At 40.0% G+C, this 22,045-nt stretch overlaps 1 protein-coding gene across 1 annotated transcript in view; it reads right to left on the minus strand.

The window, feature by feature from the left end:
- LOC125484666 (5'-3' exoribonuclease 1-like) overlaps window positions 1–22,045 on the minus strand; it is a 47,847-nt gene that overhangs the window by 23,109 nt on the left and 2,693 nt on the right. The window contains exons 4-12 of the mRNA XM_048604228.1: window positions 19,679–19,811; window positions 13,557–13,626; window positions 12,977–13,199; window positions 11,602–11,733; window positions 10,850–10,990; window positions 9,713–9,854; window positions 5,684–5,781; window positions 5,312–5,389; window positions 3,758–3,895 (exon numbers count right to left, since the gene is read on the minus strand). Of these exons, the coding sequence (XP_048460185.1) occupies window positions 3,758–3,895; window positions 5,312–5,389; window positions 5,684–5,781; window positions 9,713–9,854; window positions 10,850–10,990; window positions 11,602–11,733; window positions 12,977–13,199; window positions 13,557–13,626; window positions 19,679–19,811 (1,155 nt within the window). The remainder of the gene's footprint in view (window positions 1–3,757; window positions 3,896–5,311; window positions 5,390–5,683; window positions 5,782–9,712; window positions 9,855–10,849; window positions 10,991–11,601; window positions 11,734–12,976; window positions 13,200–13,556; window positions 13,627–19,678; window positions 19,812–22,045) is intronic.

The raw sequence follows: 22,045 nt of genomic DNA on the forward strand, positions 1-22,045 counted from the left end.
TGTATGTTAGGTGTGAGGCCTTGTTTAGAATCTATTTATGTTTTAGTTTGGAGTCAGACTGGTTTTATTTCTAAAGTAGGAATTTATAAAGCACCATATTAAGACTGTCTATAAATTGTGCACTTTTTGAACAAACTAAAATGCATCTGCAAATATAAATTACATGTACATATTAATCAATTAAAACCTTTTAACTGATTTAAGATTTAGCAGCATCTTAGGTTTATTTAGCACATCCGCATCAATGGTGTGAATCTTTAATGTTTTACTTATAAATTCTGTGTCTGATACTATCCCTCTCACTAACACCTGAAGGAGGACTGAGGCACTTAAAGCTTGTGCTTTCAAATAAACCTGTTGGACTATAACCTGGTATCGTGTGATTTCTGACTTAAGCTAACATAGACATAGAAACATAGAATACAGCAGCAGGAACAGGCCGTTTGGCCCTTCAAACCTATGATGTCCATCATATTCTTATGGCTGATCATGCAATTCACTCCACACAATTGCCACTTTCTCCCCCATACCCTTTGATCTATTTAGTCCTAAGAACTATACCTAACTCCTGCTTGAAAACATTCAATGCTTTGGCCTTAACCATTTTCTCTGGCAGAGAATTCCACAGGCTCCCGACGCTATGGGTGAAGAAATTTCTCATCTCAGTCCTAAGTGGCCTACCCCATATCCTTTGACTGTGACCCCTGATTCTGGACTCCCTGGTCATCAGGAACATCCATCCTGTGTTTATCTTTTTAGTCATAGACTGGGCAATCTTTCCTTGTAAACCAAGCTTCTTGAAGTTCAGAAACATCTTTTTGGTATCTTTTGACTCACTTCAATAATAATACATCTTTTCCATAATAAAAAGAAACAAAAGTACTCCAGAAACAGCTTCATGAAGACCATAAGTTCAACAACACAGACCTATAACTAATCTCCTCAGCTAATAATCTAACAGTCTATTTGCTCTCTTCTTTCACACAATGAGCTAACAGTACATCCAACAAAATCCCCAAGACTCTAAGTGATTACCTCAAGTACCTTGCTATTTATTATTAAATCCTAATGTTCACTTCTTCTAATTAATTCTATAACTTCACACTTAACACTCTTCAATTCCATCTGGTGATTAATCAAGCTTGGTCAGAGACATTTGGAATTTGGTCAACAATTTGGATTACCCAACATTTTGTCATGAAAACAATCTGTTTGCTTGTAAAGACATAGCATCCTGATGCTTTTCATTCAAGTCATTTCTCATTTGAGCAGTGGAATTTATAGAAGGCAATATGCTTTGGCTAGTTAAATGACAAGACGAGTCCTGGAGGCTAGTCCTAAAGATGGGCTGTGGGCTGGAGCTTGGCACCAGAGGCAAATCCGCGTCTGGCCAGCCCGGGAGACAAGTCCTTGTGGCAAGTCCCGGAGGCCAGTTGTGAGGTGGAGCCTGGTGTGGGAAGCGAGTCTGAGCAAAGGCTGGCCTGGGAAACAAGTCCTAGAGACGGGTCCCAGGCCGGAGGCCAGCACACAGAGGCAGTGGGCCTCGAGTTCTGAAGCCCAGCAGGCAAGGACTAAGTGAAATGGACTGTAATTTGAGTACTTTTGTTCTTATTCTGGACTTTGAGTACTTTTTAAAAACCTTGTATTCCTATGCTGGACCTTTTTTTAAACTCTTTCAATTCTGCAACAAACGCATAAGTATCTGTACCTAGGTATCCTGTACCTAAGATGGCGTCAAAGAAGCGACATTACAAACTTTTAACTGCACTCATTTGGGTGCACGTGACAATAAACCCAATTCTAAAATTCTGAACCAAGCATGCACTCAAAAATCACCTACACATTGCAAACAAACAACTGCTCTCCACGTAAAGTTTAGGCTTCTAGCATTGATAGACTTTTGACAACAAATATAATAAACAAACAAACCTGCACAGGCCTATATAATCAGTTTTTACAACCAGTATACTTATCATCTTAAAAGTCCTATTCTAGTCTAAGTATACAGTATAATGCAGGAGCCAAAATAGATAAAATTGCACACTTTGATTACTTTTTTTGAAAAAAATCTTTTGATCGTTAAGGTATTTAGTTGGGGAAAGAATTCCTGTTAAGCCAGTGCTATTTTTAAATGCTAAAATATCCTATGCAAGTGAGAGATTGCTTATAGACTGATGCTGGAACTGTGATGGATAAATCATATGCAGGTTGCACCACAGAAAATGAGCAGTATGTTGCATTTAGCAGGAGCCTAGCATAGTCCAGATGCACAATAATCTTAATTTAAACAAAACTGGCAGAAAATCAATACTGCATTCCTTTGACTGGATGCCAGAAATGTACAACTGACAATTAACTTCTCAGCAAATGGGTAAGTAGTTATAATTGCTGAGAAATGCCTTTGCCTTTTACATGGGCAGTGCAGTGGCTCAGTGGTTAGCACTGCTGCCTCACAATGCCAGGGATATGGGTTCGACTGCACCCCCTGGGCAGCTGTCTCTGTAGAGTTTGCACATTCTCCCCGTGTCTGCATGGCTTTCGTATGGATGCCCTGGTTCCTCCCACAGTCCAAAGATGTCCAGGTTAGGTGGACTGGCCATGCTAAATTGACATGTAGTGTCCAGGGATGCACAGGCTAGGTGGATTAGCTGGTAAATGCAGGGTTACGGGGATAGGGTGGAGGGGGTCGCAGGGTAGTTCGAGGGTCAGTGTGGACTCATTGGGCTGAATGATCTCTTTCCACACTGTAGGGATCCTACAATTCTCTCTCTTCTGGTGATTTCTTAAGAAATAGCCCAAAAGAGCATTCCTGTTAGCAACTAATCATCATCTATTTTCCACACCACAGATGTCCCCAATTTACAAACATCTGATCTGCAAAGGTTTGTGCCTACAAAGGCAATTCCATATAGGTGAGTAATTTTAAATAAAAACGTTTCTTGTACTTACAAGCAGCTGCTTTACATTGTCCTGCATTGTGTTCCAACCTGCAGGGGTCGGTTTAGCTCACTACAGTGGCTGAGAGTATCATGAAGGGATCTCCTTCTCAACCTCTCCCCTCGCCTGAGATACGGTGGCCCTCAGGTTAAATCACCACCAGTTGAATCTGACTAATGAGAAAGCAGCCTATTGTCTGGTAGGACTATGGTGACTGGATTTGTGTCGAGCCGAGTACAAATCGACTTGTGATCAGACTCCAGAATGGAACCCATTCATTACCTGACGACTGCCTGTACTTGATGGGAGACCTGCTAGTTGTCACAATGTTTGGGCTAATAACTATAATTTACCCAAAACTTTCAGAAATTAATACCATAAGGGGAAGCAACGGTCTAATGGTCCTGTCGCTAGACTACAAATCCAGAGACACAGGTAATGCTCCGTGGACCTCGGTTTGAATCCTGCCAGGGCAGATGGTCGAATTTTAACTCAATAAAAAAATTTGGAATTAAGAGTCTAATAATGACCATTGTTGAGTGGTTCACTAATGTCCTTCAGGGAAGGAAATCTGCCATCCTTACCTCGTCTGGCCTACATGTGACTATAAACCCACAGCAAAAGTGGTTGACTCTTAACATCCCTCTGGGCAATTAGGGATGGGCAATAAATGCTGGGCTAGCCAGCAAGCTGTGAGTGAACAAAAGAAAAATCTGATATTTGCACTAACATAGCAGTTGTCACAGCCCTCTTCCTAAAATGTTTTGAAGTGCAAAATAAAAGCAGCCAATGTCCGAACTGAAAAGATGACAATGCCTACCATGGCAAAAGATTGTGGGGATAGAGGTTCTCCAGTGATTCTCTCACTTTCTGTGGACTGTGAGACTTGTACGTCTTTTCCTCCTTGTTGACCAGGGCTTTTTAAAGAAACTAATGGTTCTTCAAATTCAGATGGTACCTGTTAATATATTACATAACATTCAATGCAATTTTGAGTAAAACTGTAGATTTATAAAGAATGGCTTGAATTTTTAAGAAATTATTGGATCAACATGAAGCAAAAAAAGCTTAAAATAAGTTTTAAAATTATAATACACTAAGAAAAATAGGAAGTTGGAAAGCATACAGCATAGTTTGCCATGTATAAATGGACAATACCAGCAAAATAATTTATTTTTGTTGCAAACAGTACATTTTAATAATCGAACTGTGAACAGGAGTGCTATATCAGAAAAACAACCAGCACTATTATTTAAAAAGCTTCACTGTGACACCTCAGTTTATCAAACTGTTCAAAAATAAAAATGAAGTACACCTTGGAAGAGAAAAACTTTTGATGTTAACTTTTAACAAGTGGCTTTATAACTAAACCAAAATGAGAAAACATATATAAGTAACTACTGGCAAAGTACACAGACATAGGCAAGTTAAGATGATCAAGAAAACCAAAGTTCAAACACTAGTGCAAGTTTCCCTATATTCTGTCTGGAAAATTGTGGGGGAAGGGTTGGGTCAAAGAAAAATAGACAGCTCTATTAGCCAACCAAAAGAACTACCCAGTTGATTAGAAAAATAGGCTAAATTTTCAAAAAATTAAGTAATAGATGTAAGGCCCTCCTGTGGCACAGTGGTACTGTCCCTACACCTGGACCAGGAAGTCTAGGTTCAAGTCCCACCTCCTCAACAGATCTGTGCTAACATCTCCGAACAGGCTGATTAGGAAAACAGGTTAAGGAACAGAAGTCCATTCACTTCCTTAGGCATATTCTACCATTAAATTTGATCATAACTGATCATCATTTCCATTCTAGTCACTCATTTTGGTTTCATCAATAGTATCACTCAAGAAAAATTTATCAACTTCTGTACATTTAGAATTGATCTAACCTCAACTGTGGCATTTTCTTTTGGGTAGGGGAAGGGGATAGCAGGGGCAAGAATAGGAGAGGAAGACTTTATGATTTCATGTATCAATTATATGGAAAATCATATTCTTACAACACTGCCAAACAACTTAGTTCTACTTTTGATATAATTATGCCTGTCCTCATCCAATAGTCCCTCACCAGAAGGAATGGGTTCTCTTTATGCAGCCTGTGCTTAGAATCACACTAGTTCAATCATTCCATGCTGTATAACAATTCCTTCCAAAGATCACAGCTGTCTTACATTCTTCGTGCACAATGCCATAGATCAACTATAAATGCCAGAGAGATAAATAAACAACTGATTCTCTTTCGTGCTGCCCTCCCGACTACATTTTAGTTTACCACACTTAATGTTCAGTGCCTTCTTTCAATGCAGACAGCAAGTGGCTGCTTACCTTAGTGGAAAAATTATTCCTTTCTAATGATGCAGACTGTTGACAACTTACCACTGCAGATTTCTGTTCTTTTGAGTCTTCATTCCGTCTTAGAATCTTCATACTTGGTTTACTATTGCTAGAACATGCCTGCAATGTTTCACAACAAGTTTGCACTTGTAAACTCAAATACAGCTTGCCTAAATTAACAATCCTATTAAAAGGTCAAGATTTATGCCTTCCTTGCTTTAGAAAAACTAAATGAGCAAAGGTCCATCAGCCTTTTGCTAATTTACAGGAAAAGTGAGCACAAAGACTGTTTGATGCAAAGTACAGTGCCATCTCTTCAGATTTTGGTCTTGTAAACGCTGAAATGTACACATGCTAAATCTAGACTTCAGAATATCACATCTCAAAGTTAAAATTCTAATACTTGAATATTACCTGTTTATTTTGCAATTTGGAAACAGATGGTTGTGATTGGCCAGAGTTTTCAGGTCCACGACTTCTGGCCTTGAAACTTTCAGAGTTATCCTCTTTTGCTAGAACAAACAAGATAAAGAGTTTTAATTTTGAGAAATGCAAAATAAATTAAAATTTCAAGTATAGAACTGTGTCAGAATTAAAAGAAAATACAAATTAACCATATTCAATAAGAATAAAGCCAAGTTAAACAGATGAGGCAGTAGAATGACTTGTAAAGTGCTTAACAAAGGAAAAAAAACGGGAATTTGTTAATGTGTTAAATAATCTGAAGAAGGGTCACTGAACCCAAAACATTAACGCTGCTTTCTCTCCACAGACGCTACCAGACCTGCTGAGTTTCTTCAGCAATTTCCAGTTTTGTTTCAGATTTCCAGCATCCTTGCTTTATGGTAGGAATTTGTGTTTGCAAATACCAAATTTGTTCAATAGGCTCTTTAGAGATGATTTACCTTCTACTACAGGTCACAGCATTTAATCTGCTTAGAGTATTTCATATGCTGGCTTACCTGGCTGCAATTCATATAAAGAAGTGGACTGCAGGAGGCTACCACATGTTCTGCTTGCTGGGCATGGTGATATAGTGACTGTAATGAGGTCAGCCAGGTGGACCTCACAGAATATGAGTTCCTTGTTTGGGCCTGTTAACCCAGTCCAATCAGGGAGACATGGCTGACGGATAAGAACAGGAGTGTCAGAGTTCTGTTCACTCAGAGCTGGCTCTGAAAGAGCTGGATCAGTGTCAAGGACAGTTCACATGTAAATAAAGGGTGACTTGGTAACAGGATACCATCTTCTGTGGAGTTATTTCAGATGACACATTCTTGAGAATGCAAGAAAGTAACAAAGACAGAAATGGAAACTGACAAAGTTCACGAAGTGAAATTGGTTCCTGCAGACCTGAAGTTACTGTTTATACTTGTCGTATTTAAAACCTTTATTACAAGCGGTCTTTTAAGAATAACTTTAGATGTCACCTGAAAGAATTGCAGGTCACCTCAGATTGGTCTAAACAAGCTCCCCACCATCCAAGGCCCTGGCACTAGGGGAGTCCCAGTCAATATCCGGGAAGTAAAAATCATCCACCACAACAACACTGTTGTTTTTACATTTTTCCATAATGTGTCCACATATCCGTTCCTCTATCACCTGCTGCCTGTTGGGAGGTCTGTAGTACAATCCTATCAAAATGTTGAGCTGCCAGTCTTGACACTCTTAACCAAGTCTCTGTAACAGCTACAATGCCATTGTTATATGTATTAATCCAAGCTCTAAGTTCATCTATTAGAAGTTTATCTATTTCTCGCAATGAAACAAATACACTTCAGACTACCAGTCTTGCCACGTTCAGTAACCTCATCCTTTGTCTCTGACCCCTCCTTGGTCATTTTACTTACTGACCTACTGTTCTGGTTCCTGCCCACCTGCCACACTAGTTTAAACCTTGCTGAGTGGCACTAGTAAACCTCCCTCTTAGGATACTGGTGCCCCTCCAGTTTAGGTGCAACACATCCTTCTTCTACAGGTCCCTCCTGCCCTAGAGGAGATCTCAATGATCCACATACCCTCTTACATTAGCTTTTAAACCATATATTTAACCACACTATCTTCCTATCCCTAGTCTCACTAGTCACACGACGTCTTAATAAGAAGTTTCCTCTCATCAGGGTGAGAGCATCCTATTTTCTTTGTAATGCATGTATGAATTATTAATATATAACATGCTTGCTCAAATTTCAAGCATTACTTCTTAGAAAGTTTAACCAACAACTAGCTTTGAAAAAAGTACTGATTCAGAATTCTTGATACATTAAACTATCGTGCCCATATCAATTTATTTATTAATTACAAGTATTTTAATGAAACGTCTAACGTCCATTACTTTGTCATTCAAAATATAATATTTAAATAATCAAAACGTTGAAGAATTTGAAATTGTACTTGTGAACTTCACCTTATTCAAGATTTGCCTTAAAATGTCTCAGATTCAGTGTTTAATCATACGAACAGACAAGTTCAGAAAAATAGGCCATTCAGCCCCTTAAGCCAGCTCTGCCAGTTCATGAGATCATAGGTGATCTGATTGCTGCTTCAAATCCATATTCCTATACAAAAACCGAAAGAACTGCGGATGCTGTAAATCAGGAACAAAAACAGAAGTTGCTGGAAAAGCTCAGCAGGTTTGGCAGCATCTGTGAAGAAAAAAATCAGAGTTAACGTTTCGGGCCGGGTGACCCTTCCTTAGAACTGGATGTCCCTGAGGAAGGGTCACCAGACCCAAAATGTTCACTCTGATTTTTTTCTTCACAGATGCTGCCAAACCTGCTGAGCTTTTCCAGCAACTTCTGTTTTTGTTCCATGTTCCTACATACCCCTGACAGGCTTAACTAACGAAGGAGTCAATCTGTGCCTGAGAGGTATTCAGTGACCCCAGAAAAGAGCTCCTCTGATGCAGACTCTTCAATAGCAAAGATTTCTCCTCATCTCTGTCTTAATTGCGAGAGATTGCATTTGAAATTACATCTCCTAGTTCTAGACTCTCTGACAAGTGAAACATCCTTTCAGCATTTGTTCAGCTCCTTCAGGAACTTGCATGTTTCAATTAGATCACCCCTCAGCCCTCCAAACTCCGAGGGATTCAGACCCAATCTGTTCAACCTTTCTGTACAGAAAACGCCTTCATCTCAGCAATGAGTCAAATGAACCTTTTCTGAATGGCTTCTAATGCAATTCTGCCCTTGCTTAGATAAGAAAGCCAAAATTATACTCAGTACTCTAGATGTGCTCTCACCAACGTCCTCTGTAACTTAGAAAAATATCTGTTCTTTTATTTTTAACAATCAAAGGCCATAATGAATTACTAGAATTATAATGTTCATTCACTGACCTGAAACATTGTTTCTCTCATGCACAAAAAACAGAAAATTGCTGGGAAAGCTCAGCAGGTCTGGCAGCATCTGTGGAGAGAAATCGGAGTTAACGTTTCGGTCCAGTGACCCTTTCTCAGAATTAATTCCCGAAACGTTAACTCTGATTTCTCTCCACAGTTGCTGCTAGACCTGCTGAACTTTTCCAACAATTTCTGTTTTTGTTTCTGATTTACAGCATCTGCAGTTCTTTTAGTTTTACACTGTTTCTCTTCAGTGTTGCCGCTGGCCTGCTGAATGTTTTCAGCAGTTTTTGTTTTTATAACAACTACTGGATGTTTTGATACCAGGGAATGATGTGCAATTTAGAAAGAAACCAGGTATATATAATGAAAGACCAAATTGTTTACGATAAATGAATCTGGTCAAAATTTGCATGACAAAACATGGATGGATAATTTCAAATCCTAAACCATCGGTGAAATGTGAGTCTAAACCCTACATTTATTTTCATTTCCCTCCACAGATTTTACAGTATAATGCGCCCACAATCATTTTCCTCACTAAATGTGGTCATTAAAACAGGGCCAGAACAAACCATACTGGGAACTTCCCCTGACAGGTTAGTATTTGTAACTAACATGAAGGTAGTAATTCTAGCCATTATTAGTGCAGAGTTAGAAATTTCAAATTGTATTATTATTTGAAAGCAGACCCTTTACTATCTGGTTTAGTTGATAATCTCAAAATTAAAAAAGCACGCGTCAAAATGTTTTAATTCCTCACAGCAAAATAACAAGATTTATTAGAATAAACAACATTATCAACACCAACTTAGATAATTTCCAAATTAGATCCAAGTTGCCAACAGTTTCTAACAACATTAAATCACCTAAAATTCAACTGGCTTCATTTCATCTAATTATTTTTGCCATAGCCACATTGTTTCATTGAGAGCTGGATATAAATTTGAAAGTGATGCATTCAGCAGTCTAGGAGATAGGGCTGGAAAATGGAACTAGCTGGGTAGCTCGTTTGGGAGCCAGTACTGACATGACGGGTTGAATGGCCTCCTCCTGTACTGTAAATTCTATAATTCTATAAGCCCACTTGCAATGGTTACCTTTCCTGGCACATGCCTGCTGCTCTGATGGTCCCCATTTCTGTTTTTGCTGGCCATCGATTTTGAATGGTTGCATTTTATTTTCTGTCGGGTTGGAATTTTTGGACTGAAACCCTGAAAATGATGCTGGCTCAGTCACAGCCTGAAAGGGCAGAAAGAAGAGTAAAAATAAGCATATACACTGAATCCAAAATAACGTATTGCGTAATTTAATGTACATTGTATCATGATGCAGCAATGCCTCCCTGTGTAAGGGACCTTTTGGCAGCCAGTGTAAAAATGGTTGGGACGTTTTAAAAATAGTTAAAACTTTGGTAATCTGATACAATGAAGTTTAACATTTCGCTTTCAACAAATTTCAGGATTCTGTGAACTCCGTAGAAGATATTTTACCCAGCACATCTGAAATATTAACATGTTGTAGCCTTCATTAAGAAAGAGCACACCCTTTAAGAAATATCTTGTGGTTGGTTGGCTCGCCGAGCTGGATCATTGTTTTTCCGCAGATGTTTCATTACCATGCTGGGTAACATCATCAGAGAAGCCTCCGATGAAGTGCCGTTGTGTTTTCCCACCTGTTGTTTAGACTCTTTAAGCTTTAGAGCACGGTAACAAAACATCTGTGAAACAACGAACCAGCTCGGTGAGCCAACCAACCACAACATCCACAACCCGAGCTACAAATCTACTTGGAAATAGTTGATTCTACTGGAAACAAAAGCACACACGAGCGTTTCAGCAGTAGACGGGCTTAAATAGGGAAAGAAGTCGAACAATGTTACAGAGGGAAATCTATACAGTATTAATTATTGTGCAAATATGAGATTGGAAGCTCATCTCAGGTTAAGATATGACACCAGATTGACTTCAAATCAGACTGTTACCCAGGAGAAGGATGCAGCCACAAGGGACGGAACGAAGTTTGGAATGGGTACTGAAAACAGTGGCTAGAGGCTTCCCAATATTTAACTGGGGGAAATGTGCTCTAACATACAAAATATACTGGAAGTGATTTGTAACTTGGATTAGTTACTTTAACACTGTTCTAATCTTCTTCTGAAGCATACCGAATGACTGTTGTTGAATTATGTCAAATATTACTGATTTGGACTTGACTTGAGAGAACCCCGTACTTACTTTTTCTTGCCAAACTGAAGAGTGTTTCGTGGGTAAATCTGTAGAGCGGGAATTGGTTTGTATGGAGTGGGAAGAAGTTCCAAGATTGTTATGTAAGGACTGCCATACTGTGGAGAATTCGTCATCTGACTTTAACTGGCCCTACAGCAAGAAAACATAGTTCAGTTCAATTAGTAAATCAATTGCCATAAGAAAAGGAACCAGTATTAATTTTGGAATTCCACCCTACATTTAACAGTATAAAATATTGTTGTAATAAGAATGTTGAATTAGCTGGTAATGTTCTATGAACAAAAAGAGTCAAAATAACTATAACATTAACTGACTATCTTAAAGAAAAGTTATGCTGCTTTCTAATATACCACAGTGACATTTTCATTTCTCATACCCATCAGCGACTTTCAATGAAATCACCAGTAAATGCCAAATTAATGGCTATTTGCCACCAGGAGCACAACTAGCACGGAAACAAACCTCAATTCACTTAGAGATGTGTAACAACCAGAGGAACAAGAACTGTTAATTCAGCAAATTGAAATATATGAATGCATCAGTGAATTAGATTGGAGGGTTTCATGCGATTACAAAAATATTCTGTTCTCCCAATCTGGGGCAAATGCAGAACATTTCTGATTCATGACATGGACAATCAGGAGTGATAGGGCTAGAGAAGCATTAGGAGTGCAAAATTCAATTTTAAAAAATCCATTAACCACCAAATAACACTTTCAAATAATTAACACCTTCCCTACCGGCTTAGCAGATCCTCCTTGACGCTGGTTTTCATCATTTTGATGAAAGTTAGATGGTCCATTTGCTCTTTGATGGTTGACGTGATTCTTCTGATTTTCTGCCCTGAGAAATGGTTGTCTTCCATTCAGCTGCTAAATAATAATATTCACAAGTGTACAGCACCCCTTAAAATTCTGAAAAAACAACCTTGGTCCAAATTTGGACTATGTAGTTCTACACCAATATTTCATACCAATTCAACATTATATGTTTAAGATTCATTGCAGTGACTTCCAGAACTGGGAACTGTCAATGAAAATCTTGGAGCTCATAGCAACAGAGGTCTATGTCACCTTTGTAAACCACCTTCCTGACACAAAAACTAAAGAGCATATTCATGGTGGTATAATAAGGTTGCCAATTCCAAAACATATTCAGACCCACTTCACTCTTTATTTTGACAGCATAACTAATTCAGATGAGGGTCACCTGACAGTTGTCAAGATTATGGAAGTGTTTGTGAGGGTGGTCAGACAAAATGTTTCCAATTATGGGAAGACTAAAACTACAGGTCATAGATACAAGTCAGTATTAAATAAGGAATTCGGGACAAATGTCCTCACCTAGAATGCAGTTGGAATGTGGAACTTGGTACCACAGGGAATTGAGGCAAATGGATAAACATGGGGGAGAAGAGAACAAAAGGTTATGCTGACAGACGAAGGTGCAGATTGTGTACACTAGCATTTATCTCAATGTAAACTATCAGTGTCAGGATCAATGCAGACTTCTACTGAACTGTGGCAAAAGCATGTCAATGTAGCCACTGAAGTAACACTCCTTTCAGCATGGTCAGGTAAACCCATTTGCAACTCCAGCAACAGTATGTCATGAAATCTGGGGGTTTCAGTTAATTAACAAATGGCTGTAAACACTCAATAAGGAGAAAGGGCATTTGTTCAAAGGATGGGTGAGTTAAATGTATTGCATGCAGATTATTAATCAAAATTTTCATTAATCCTTGTAGTGAACTATTTATCTACACTTATAAATTCACCCTTTCCCTGCATGAAAATGGCTGGGCTATAAGTGTTTCCTGCATTTCAGATTTGGTTTTATTTATTGATTTGCAGTGAAAAGTGTTGTCTTACGCGCTTTACAGGCAGATCATATTTCCAGCATTTGCAGTATTTTTTGGTTCCTGGTCTGTCAATTCATTAACATCTACTAAGAAAGCAAAATACTGCATATGCTGGAGATCGAGATTAAAAAAAAACAGAAGTTCTTAAGAAAAGTTATTCAACTTGAAACATTAACTCTGTTTCTCTTCCCACAGATGCTGGAGAGCTTTACCAGCAGTTTGTTTTTATTTTATTAATATTCTTGTTTCTTCACCTGTGTTGGTACAAACAGGGAGCGTGGGGAGTGGTTCAGGCCTCCTGTAGACACTTTCTGAGCACCAGACTGTGATGAAGGATACATAGCATGTTGAGGTATTGGTGCTGGTTGCGGTTTTAACAATGGTGCTGCTTTCTGGCCTCCAAATTCCAGACGATTCCCATAACTGAGATTGATTAAGGCACACTTTGGGAGTCTATAACCTCTGCTAGGAGAGCATCTAAAAACAAATTTAGTACGTCAGTGGTTTCAAATCTGAACTAACCTAATTCTTATTTTGAGTCATCCATTCAATTTCTTAAAATGCTAATAACCTTTGGCAATAAATGCAGTGATGTTAGCACCTCCCACATTTTATTAATAAAATCAGAACAAAACAAACCTACTCCATGCTGAATTATCTTTATATTCAACAAAAAGGAAAAGTCAATTTTCACTTACACAATCCATTAAAGAAATCAATTTCATAGTAAAAACTACATATAAAACCTTAAATGTACTACTAATCAATTTGTACAATGAAAATACTAATTAAAAATATCTCCTCAAAAAATCAATGGTGTTAGTATATACAAACCTTATGGTGAGTCCACTTGGAAATTCTTCATCGAATAATACTTCATAAGATTCATCAGATTCTCTCTCAGCTACACAACAAAGCAGACAAGTTCAAAATATTTATGAAAAGAATAGCAGCCTACCTCAAAGGAATGCATTAAGAACCTGGCAAAAAATGTCTACATTTTAGTTATTCCATAAATGAGGGCATATAGTTTTAGTCTCAAATAAGGACTGTTTTGAATATAACTTATTTGAGACAATTCTAACAGAACTTTATAAATTCTTGACCACTGTAAAGCACAAAAATCATGGTCGGAGTAGCAGGTGGAGGATGTGGGAAACAGGTACTTGGACAACAAAAACAGAAAGTGCTGGAAGAACTCTGCAGGTCTGCAACTATCTACGGAGAGAGAAACAGAATTAACATTAATAACCTCTTTGGAACACCTCTGAGCATGTGTCCACAGATACTGCCAGATCTGATGAGTTTCTCCAGCATTTTCTGTCTTTACTTGAAATTTCCAGCAGCCACAGTATTTCGCTTTTATTCAAGGTACTTTGATAAGATTGCCTGATCCTAACTTAAAATTACAGCAGTCCCATTATTTGTTTATTGTTAAATTTTTTTAAAGAGCCAATTCAATCAATGTACTGCACAAAATGGTTGACAGAAGAGACAGCAATTTCCCAAAATTTAAGGCATTTTAAGTGATTACTGCATATGTTGTTATTCTGAATCAAGGGACACAGGAAAGAGGGTTGAGAATTCCAGAAGGTGGTACTGTAAAAAATAAATTTGTGTACGATGCTGTAAAGAAACATTTGCCACAATATAATCATATAAATGTTTGATCATTGTATAAAAGCTAGAAGTGTAATGCTGCTAGGATCAGGTGTGAATAAAGGATGGAAACAACAGCTTGAGGCAAGAAATAAAATAGGGTGCGCAAGAGAAGGGGTCTAGGAAGGAATAAAATGTGTAAACTTATGAGATACCACATTTGGAAAGCTTCAGGACATGTCTGAATGAATTTTCACTAATAACAAAATAAGCATTACACACTAATTGGGAATGATCTCTTATGGCCATAGACAGAGAAAAAAAATGTTTGGAAAAGGACATAATGGAAGTAGCAAGGAACAGGAAAGAAAACTAAATTGCAAAAGTTAAAAAGAAAGAAAAATTAATCATTGAGAATTTCAGGGAGAATTCAAATTAACAAGGAGGGAATGACCTAGTGGTATTATCGCTAGACTATTCAGAATCCCAGGTAATGTTCAGGAAATCCACGTACAACAAGGAAATGGAATTTTAACTGAATAAAAATATTAAAGGTCTAATGATAACCACGCTGACTGTTGTGAAAACCCATCTGGATCACTAATATGCTTGAGGGAAGGAATCTGCTAGCCTTACCATATCTGGCCCACATGGGATTCCTGAGCCATATTTATACAGTTGACTCTTAACTGCCCACTGAAATGGTTTAGCAAGCCACTCCATTGTAACCACTGCTAGAAAGTCTCTAAAAAGAAACAAAACTGGCTGGACCACCTGGCATCGACTGACGCACCAGAAACGTCGATGGTAAACACAACCCTGTTGATCTTGTAAAGTCCTCCTTCACCATCTCTGAGTATGCCCTATCCCACTGGCAGAACAGACCAGAGGCGGCGGCACAGTGGTATACAGTCAGGATGGAGTTGTGATGGGAGTCTCAACATTGTGTTGTTCAGAGTCAAAATCTCGCTGCACTTGATTAAACCTGGGCAAGGAAACTTCCTGATTATCAATTACTGCCCTCCCTCAGCTGACCAATCATTGCTCCTGAATGTTGAGCAACACCTGGCAGAAGCACTGAGGGTGCCAAGCGTGCAAAATGTACTCTGGGTGGGAGATTTCAATATCCGCCACCAAGAGTCGCTCAGTACTACTGATTGAACCAATCGAGTCCTAATTGACACTGCTTCTAGACTGGGTCTGCAGCCGATGGTGAGGGAGCCAACAAGAGGGAAAAACCTACTTGACCGTTTCCTTACCAATCTGCCAGCTACATCTGTCCATGACAGTATCAGTAGGAATGACCACTGCACAGTCCTTGCCGAGAGGAAGTCGGAGTCATGGATGTGGAGAAGATGCTTCCACCTGTAGCAGAAACTAGGACCAAAGGGCACAGCTTCAGAGTAAAGGAACAGCCCTTTAGAGCTTAAATGAGGAGACATTTCTACAGCCAGAGGGTGATGAATCTGCAGGACTCATGGCGTCCACAGCCTTCTAAGGCAAACTCATTCAGCTTATTTAAGACAGAGTTAAATAGGTTCTTGATTCGCAAAGGGGATCGAGGCTTACAGGAAGCAGGCAGGAGATTGGGATTGAGGTAGATATCAGCCTGATTGAATAGCACAGCAGACTTAATGGGTCAAATGCCCTAATTCTGCTCCTAAATTTTATATCCTGCCCTCAAATTGAGAATACCCTCCATGTTGCATGGTACTATCACTGCGCTGAATTGGACAGACTTTGAATAAGTTTAGCTTATGATTATCTACAAGGTGCTTTGGGCTATCCACAGCAGCTGAATCATACTCCAATCCAATCTGCAACCTCATAGCCTGGCATATCCCCGATCTACTGGTACGATCAAGCCAGGGGAATCAACCCTAGTTCAGCGAAGACTGCCAGAGGGCATGCCAGCAGCAGCACCAGGCATACCTAAAAATGAGCTGTCAACCTGGTGAAGCTGCAAAACAGGACTATTTGTGTGTCAAACAGCTTAAGCACCAATTGACAGAGCTAAATCATTCTATAATCAATGGATAAGATCTAAGCTCTGCAGTCCTGCCGCATCCAGTCTCGAATGGCAGTGGAAAATTAAACATCTCATTGGAGGATGAACCTCCACAAATATCCCTATCCTCAATGATACAATAGTACTGAAGATGAGTGCTCCAGAACTTGCCACAACACTAAATAAAAACCAAAAGAACTGCAGATGCTGTAAATCAGGAACAAAAACAAAGTTGCTGGAAAAGCTCAGCAGGTCTGGCAGCATCTGTGAAGGAGAAAACAGAGTTAACGTTTCGGGTCCGGTGACCCTTCCTCAGAACTGATGGTGGCTGGGAAAACGTCAGTTTATATGCAGAAAATAGGGCGGTGGGTGGGGTAGGGAGTAAACGGTAGGATAGGGCCCAAAGAGAGAGAAAGATAGTTGGACAGACAAAGGAGTTGCTAACGATCAGTCCCATTAATCCCGTTAATCCCATTAACAACTACTCACCCTCCCAGTCTGATCGTTAGCAACTCCTTTGTCTGTCCAACTATCTTTCTCTCTCTTTGGGTTCTTTCCTACCGTTTACTCCCTACCCCACCCACCGCCCTATTTTCTGCATATAAACTGACGTTTTCCCAGCCACCATCAGTTCTGAGGAAGGGTCACCGGACCCGAAACGTTAACTCTGTTTTCTCCTTCACAGATGCTGCCAGACCTGCTGAACTTTTCCAGCAATTTTGTTTTTGTTGCCACAACATTAGCCAGGCTGCTCTGGAACGGGTTACAACACTGTCATTTACCCGACAATCTGGAAAATTGCCCAGGTACATCCTGTACACAATAAGCAGGACAACTCCAACCCAGCCAATTACCGCCCCATCAGTCTACTCTTGATCAGTAAAGTGATGCAAGATGTCATATCAACAGTGCTATCACACTGCAGCTGCTCAGCAATAACCAGCTAACTAATGCTTTGGTTTCTGCCAGCCTCACTCACCCCTTAATTTAATTATGGCGTTGGTTGAGATATGGTCAAGAGCTGAAATTCCAGAGGTGAGGTGAGAATGACAGCCCTTGACACCAAGGTGACATTTGACTGAGAGTGGCATCAACAAGCCCTAGCAAAACTGGAATCAATAGGAATCAAGGGGAAGCCTCTACACTGATTGGTGTCATACCTGGCACATAGAAAGGTGGTTGTAGTTATCACTGCTCAATCATCTCAGGCACAGGACATTACTGCAGCAGTTCTGCAGGGTCTTGGCCCAACCATCTTCAGCTGCTTCAATGACCTTTTCTCCATCACAAGGTCAGATGTGGGGATGTTCATCAACAATTGGTTTGCGAATTCACAGATACTGAATCAGTGAATATCCAAATGCACCAAGATCTGGAAAATATCCAGACTTGGCCTGAAAAGTGACATGCAGCTTACACATCACAAATGCCAGGCTTGACTGTCTCCAAACAAGAGAGAATCTCTCTATCATCCCTTGACATTCAACGGGATTACCATCGCTGAAGCACCCCATCAATGGTAACCTCCAGGATGTTGATCAGAAGCTAATTTGGACTAGCCACTTAAATACAGTAGCTACAAGAGCCTCAGTTAATATATTCAAGAAAAAGATTTTTTTTCAGATTTTAATCGACAACAAGGGTATGGGGAGAACCCAGAAATATGTCATTAAGATAGAGAATCAGCCACGATCATACTGAATGGTGCAGCAGGCCTGAAGGGCCAAATGGTCTGCTCTTGCTCCAAGTTCCTATGTTTCTATGTTAAAAGCAGGTCAGAGGCTAGAGACCCTGCTGTGAGTAATGGAACTCCTGATTCCCTCAAAGTCTGTCCACCATTTACAAGGCACAAGTGAAGAGTGATGCACTTGCGTGGATGAATGCAGCTCCAACAACACTCAAGAAGTTTTTTTTATCATCCATGGAAAGGCTTAGCTGGTTTGGCACCACATCCACAAACATTCCTTCCCTCTACCATCAACACTTGATAGCAGTAATGTGTACTAGCTACAAGATGCACTGCAGATATTCACCAAAGCTTTTTCAATAGCATCTTCCAAATCCATGATCACTACCATCCAGAAGGACGAGGGCAACAGGTACATGGGAACACTGCAAGTTCCTTTCCAAGCCAATCAACATCTTGACTTGGAAACATATTGCCATTCTAACGGTATCGCTGGATGAAAATCCTGAAACTCCCTTCCTGATGTGAAGGTACCGATGTTGAATGGGGATGGACAAAGTCAGAAGTCACACAACACCAGGTTATAAACCAACAGAGGCGAGGTGCGACCTCACCTGACAAAAGAGCAGCGCTCCGAAAGTTCATGATGTCAAATAAACCTGTCAGACTATAACCTGTGTCGTGTGACTTCTGACTTTGTCCTTTCCTGATGGCATTGCTGGTCTATCTACAGCATATGGCCTGCAGAGGTTCAAGGCAGCGGCTCACCAGCACCTTCTCAACAGCACCTGGGAATGAGCAATAAATGCTGGACCAGCCAGCAACGCTAACATCTCATGAATGAATAAAAGCAAAAATTGCTTGATCAAATGAATTCTGTATACAGTTTAGCCAAAATGTTGTTCCACATCTAAAGCATGCAATAAAAAGAATTGTGAATTTAAAGGAAGTCAGAAAGAAAAGTATTTAAGGTAGAGAAGATGTTTAATTCTGGCTCCAAAATGATTTAAAATAGTAGGCAAAGTCTCTATAAAGAATCATTAAGAATTACCATGGGGAAGTTGGTGGTGTCATGGTGACATACTGACATACTGGATTAGAAACCCAGAGGACCAGGCTAATACTTTGGGACAGAGGTTCAAACCAAACCACGGCAGCTGGTAGAATTCAAATTCAATTAGTTATTTCGGAAGTGAAAACTAGTCTATTAAACCATTATGAATTGTTATAAAAACCCATCTGTTTCACTGATGTCCGTTAGGGAAGGAAATCTGCCATTGGTACTTGATCTGGACTGCATACGACCCTAGACGCATAAGAATGTCACTGACTCTTAATTTTCATTCTGAAGTGGTCTCACAAGCCACTTAGGTCAAAGGCATTGAGGAACAGGCAACAAATGCTGGTTTTATTGTAGAAATCCACATCCCATAAAATAATAAGCTAGACTTAGAATGACATTTGGTCTCAACAACATATTTCTCATAAATACAGCCTAGAGTGAAGAGAATCCATCTCTGGCCTGATCAAATATAACTTGGAACAGATCAAAAACAGCTGAGCCTAAAACATGCTCAGTTACATTAAATCAAGATAAGCATTCTTCCATCTGAACTCGTGGCCTTTTAACCCTCTTTAAATATAATGCTCCTTAAAATTCACCTCCTTTCATTCCTATGATGGTTCCTCGAAGACCAACAGGAACAGAGAAGTCCTCCCTCACATTCACAACACGATCAAATAAAAGGTACTCTGCATCTTTGTCTGGCACTATACCATGCTGCTGCTCCAGAGGCTGTGTAGGGAAATAAAAACTTAGAAAGAAAAGAAAACCTTGAAAATTCCCAGGTGTTTAAATGCAGTTTAATTTATATAAAGGAAAAGCAGTTCCAACACATTTTATTCAGCATTACAGCAAAGCTCCAATCTTCCAAATGTTCAGGAAGACTCCAGTGTATTCTACTTCAGAGATTGCACATTTTGGTCATCAGGTTTTGTTGAGGTAATTCAACCTAGATCTGAATTTATCCCAGATGCAAGCTTGTTCCTTCTAACTCACATATATTTCACTCTTCCTGCCTCCCTGCCACTTTTCATAAGCCTGTTGATGGTGCGTGACTCAGTGCTGTTCTCTTGTTCTCCAGTTTCAGAAGAAAAAAAGTCTTAACCTAGTTAAGAGTTGCACTGTCCTTACATTTGTAGCAATGTGGACACTGGAGAAGGCCCAATGGTAAACAACAGGCTCACCTCAAATTAAGACAAAACAGCAATGAATTCTGAACATTTACAGCTGGCTGGCAGGCACAAGGTACAATCATGCTAAAGAAGGAAACAGATATACATGAAGTAGGGATTGGGTGCTGGGTAAATTCAAAGATAAAGGAGAACACTGATGTTGGGTTCCTGTTAGGTTACTGCCCCAACCAAGAGAATGGACTGGAGACCCAATCTTAGGCCTCTACCAATGCTCCAAAAATGCCAGTCACAAGGACAGTGTATGCAATAACCCATAGGGCTGATAATTTAATTTTATGTTTATGTCTCCACTTAACAACCCCTCCCCCATCTTAGCAAGACTGATCATAGAATCCCTACAGTGTGGAAGCAGGCCACTCGGCCCACTGAGTCCACACAAACCCTCCAAACAGCATCCTACTCAGAACCACCCCCTACCCTAATCCACCAAGCCTGCACATCCCTCGACATTATGGGCAATTTAGCATAGCCAATCAACCTAACCTGCAAATCTTTGGACTGTGGGAGGAAACCCACGCAGTCACGGGGAGAATGTGCAAACTCCACACAGTCAAGGCTGGAATTCACAGAATCACAGAATCCCTGCAGTGTGGAAACAGGCCCAACAAGTCCACACTGACCCTCACAGCATCCCACCCAGATCAATTCTCCTATAACCCATCTAATCCAGTCATCCCTGAACACTACGGGCAATTTAGCATGACTAATCCACCTAACCTGCACACCTTTGGACTGTGGGAGGAAACCGGAGCACCCGAAGGAAACCCATGCAGACACGGGGAGAATGGGCAAACTCCACACAGACAGTCGTCCGAGAGTAGAACTAAACCTAGGGCCTTGCCTCTGTGAGGGAGCAGTGCTAACCACTGAGTCGCCCCTGGTCATTATGTGGGAATTTCTAACTAGAGATCTCTACATCGGCAATACTTAACAGATCTTGAAGGGCCGTTTGCACCAACAGCTCTGGAGCAAGACATTGCAAGGTACCAGAGACCTCAAAGAAATATTAGGAAGGATTATTGTTTTAAGCTACCCTCTCCCTGATCTTTTTTTGTGAATGGAACCCTTAAGTTTCTGGAATCCTTATCAATTAAGCCAAACTAGCCCTTTGTTCCCCCCAAAGTTGCTACCCGAAAGAGTGGTTCTATTATTTTTATTTTCATTCCACCTGTTGTTTTCTGCTTGTAGCTCAAATTACCAACTTTGATCTATTGCTAATTTTACCTTGTCCATACAATATCTCACTCTTAGTGTAAAATGTGTAAAACATCCATTTACAGACATGTCAAAGTTCAGACTGGAAATTACCGGAGTGGTTTGTATTTTTAAAAATTCATTTGGAAGCACATTGTTGATTTAGCCTTGGTTGAGGCGCAAATAGCAAAACTGGAAATATGCCAAAGGAAACAAAACTTCATACTGCCCATTTCCATGAGGGTTTAACTGCAGGATAATATTGAAAACTGTGTTGCCATGTTGAATAAATACTTTTCCACAGTCATCAAGTACCAGCCAACAACATATCAACAACTGAAAGAATTTTGTATTCAATTCTGGTCGCCACACTACCAGAAGGACGTGGTAGTTTTGGAGAAGGTACTGAAAAGATTTACCAGGATGTTGCCTGGTATGGAGGGCATTAGGTATGAGGAGAGGCTGGTAAAACTTGGGTTGTTCTCACTGGAACAACGGAGGTTGAGGGGCGACCCAATAGAGGTCTATAAGATCATGAAGGGACAATGTGGACAGTCAGAAGCTTTCTCCCAGGGTGGA

The sequence above is a fragment of the Rhincodon typus genome, chromosome 13 (assembly GCF_021869965.1).
Source record: "Rhincodon typus isolate 14 chromosome 13, sRhiTyp1.1, whole genome shotgun sequence".
NCBI classification, from domain to species: Eukaryota; Metazoa; Chordata; class Chondrichthyes; order Orectolobiformes; family Rhincodontidae; genus Rhincodon; species Rhincodon typus.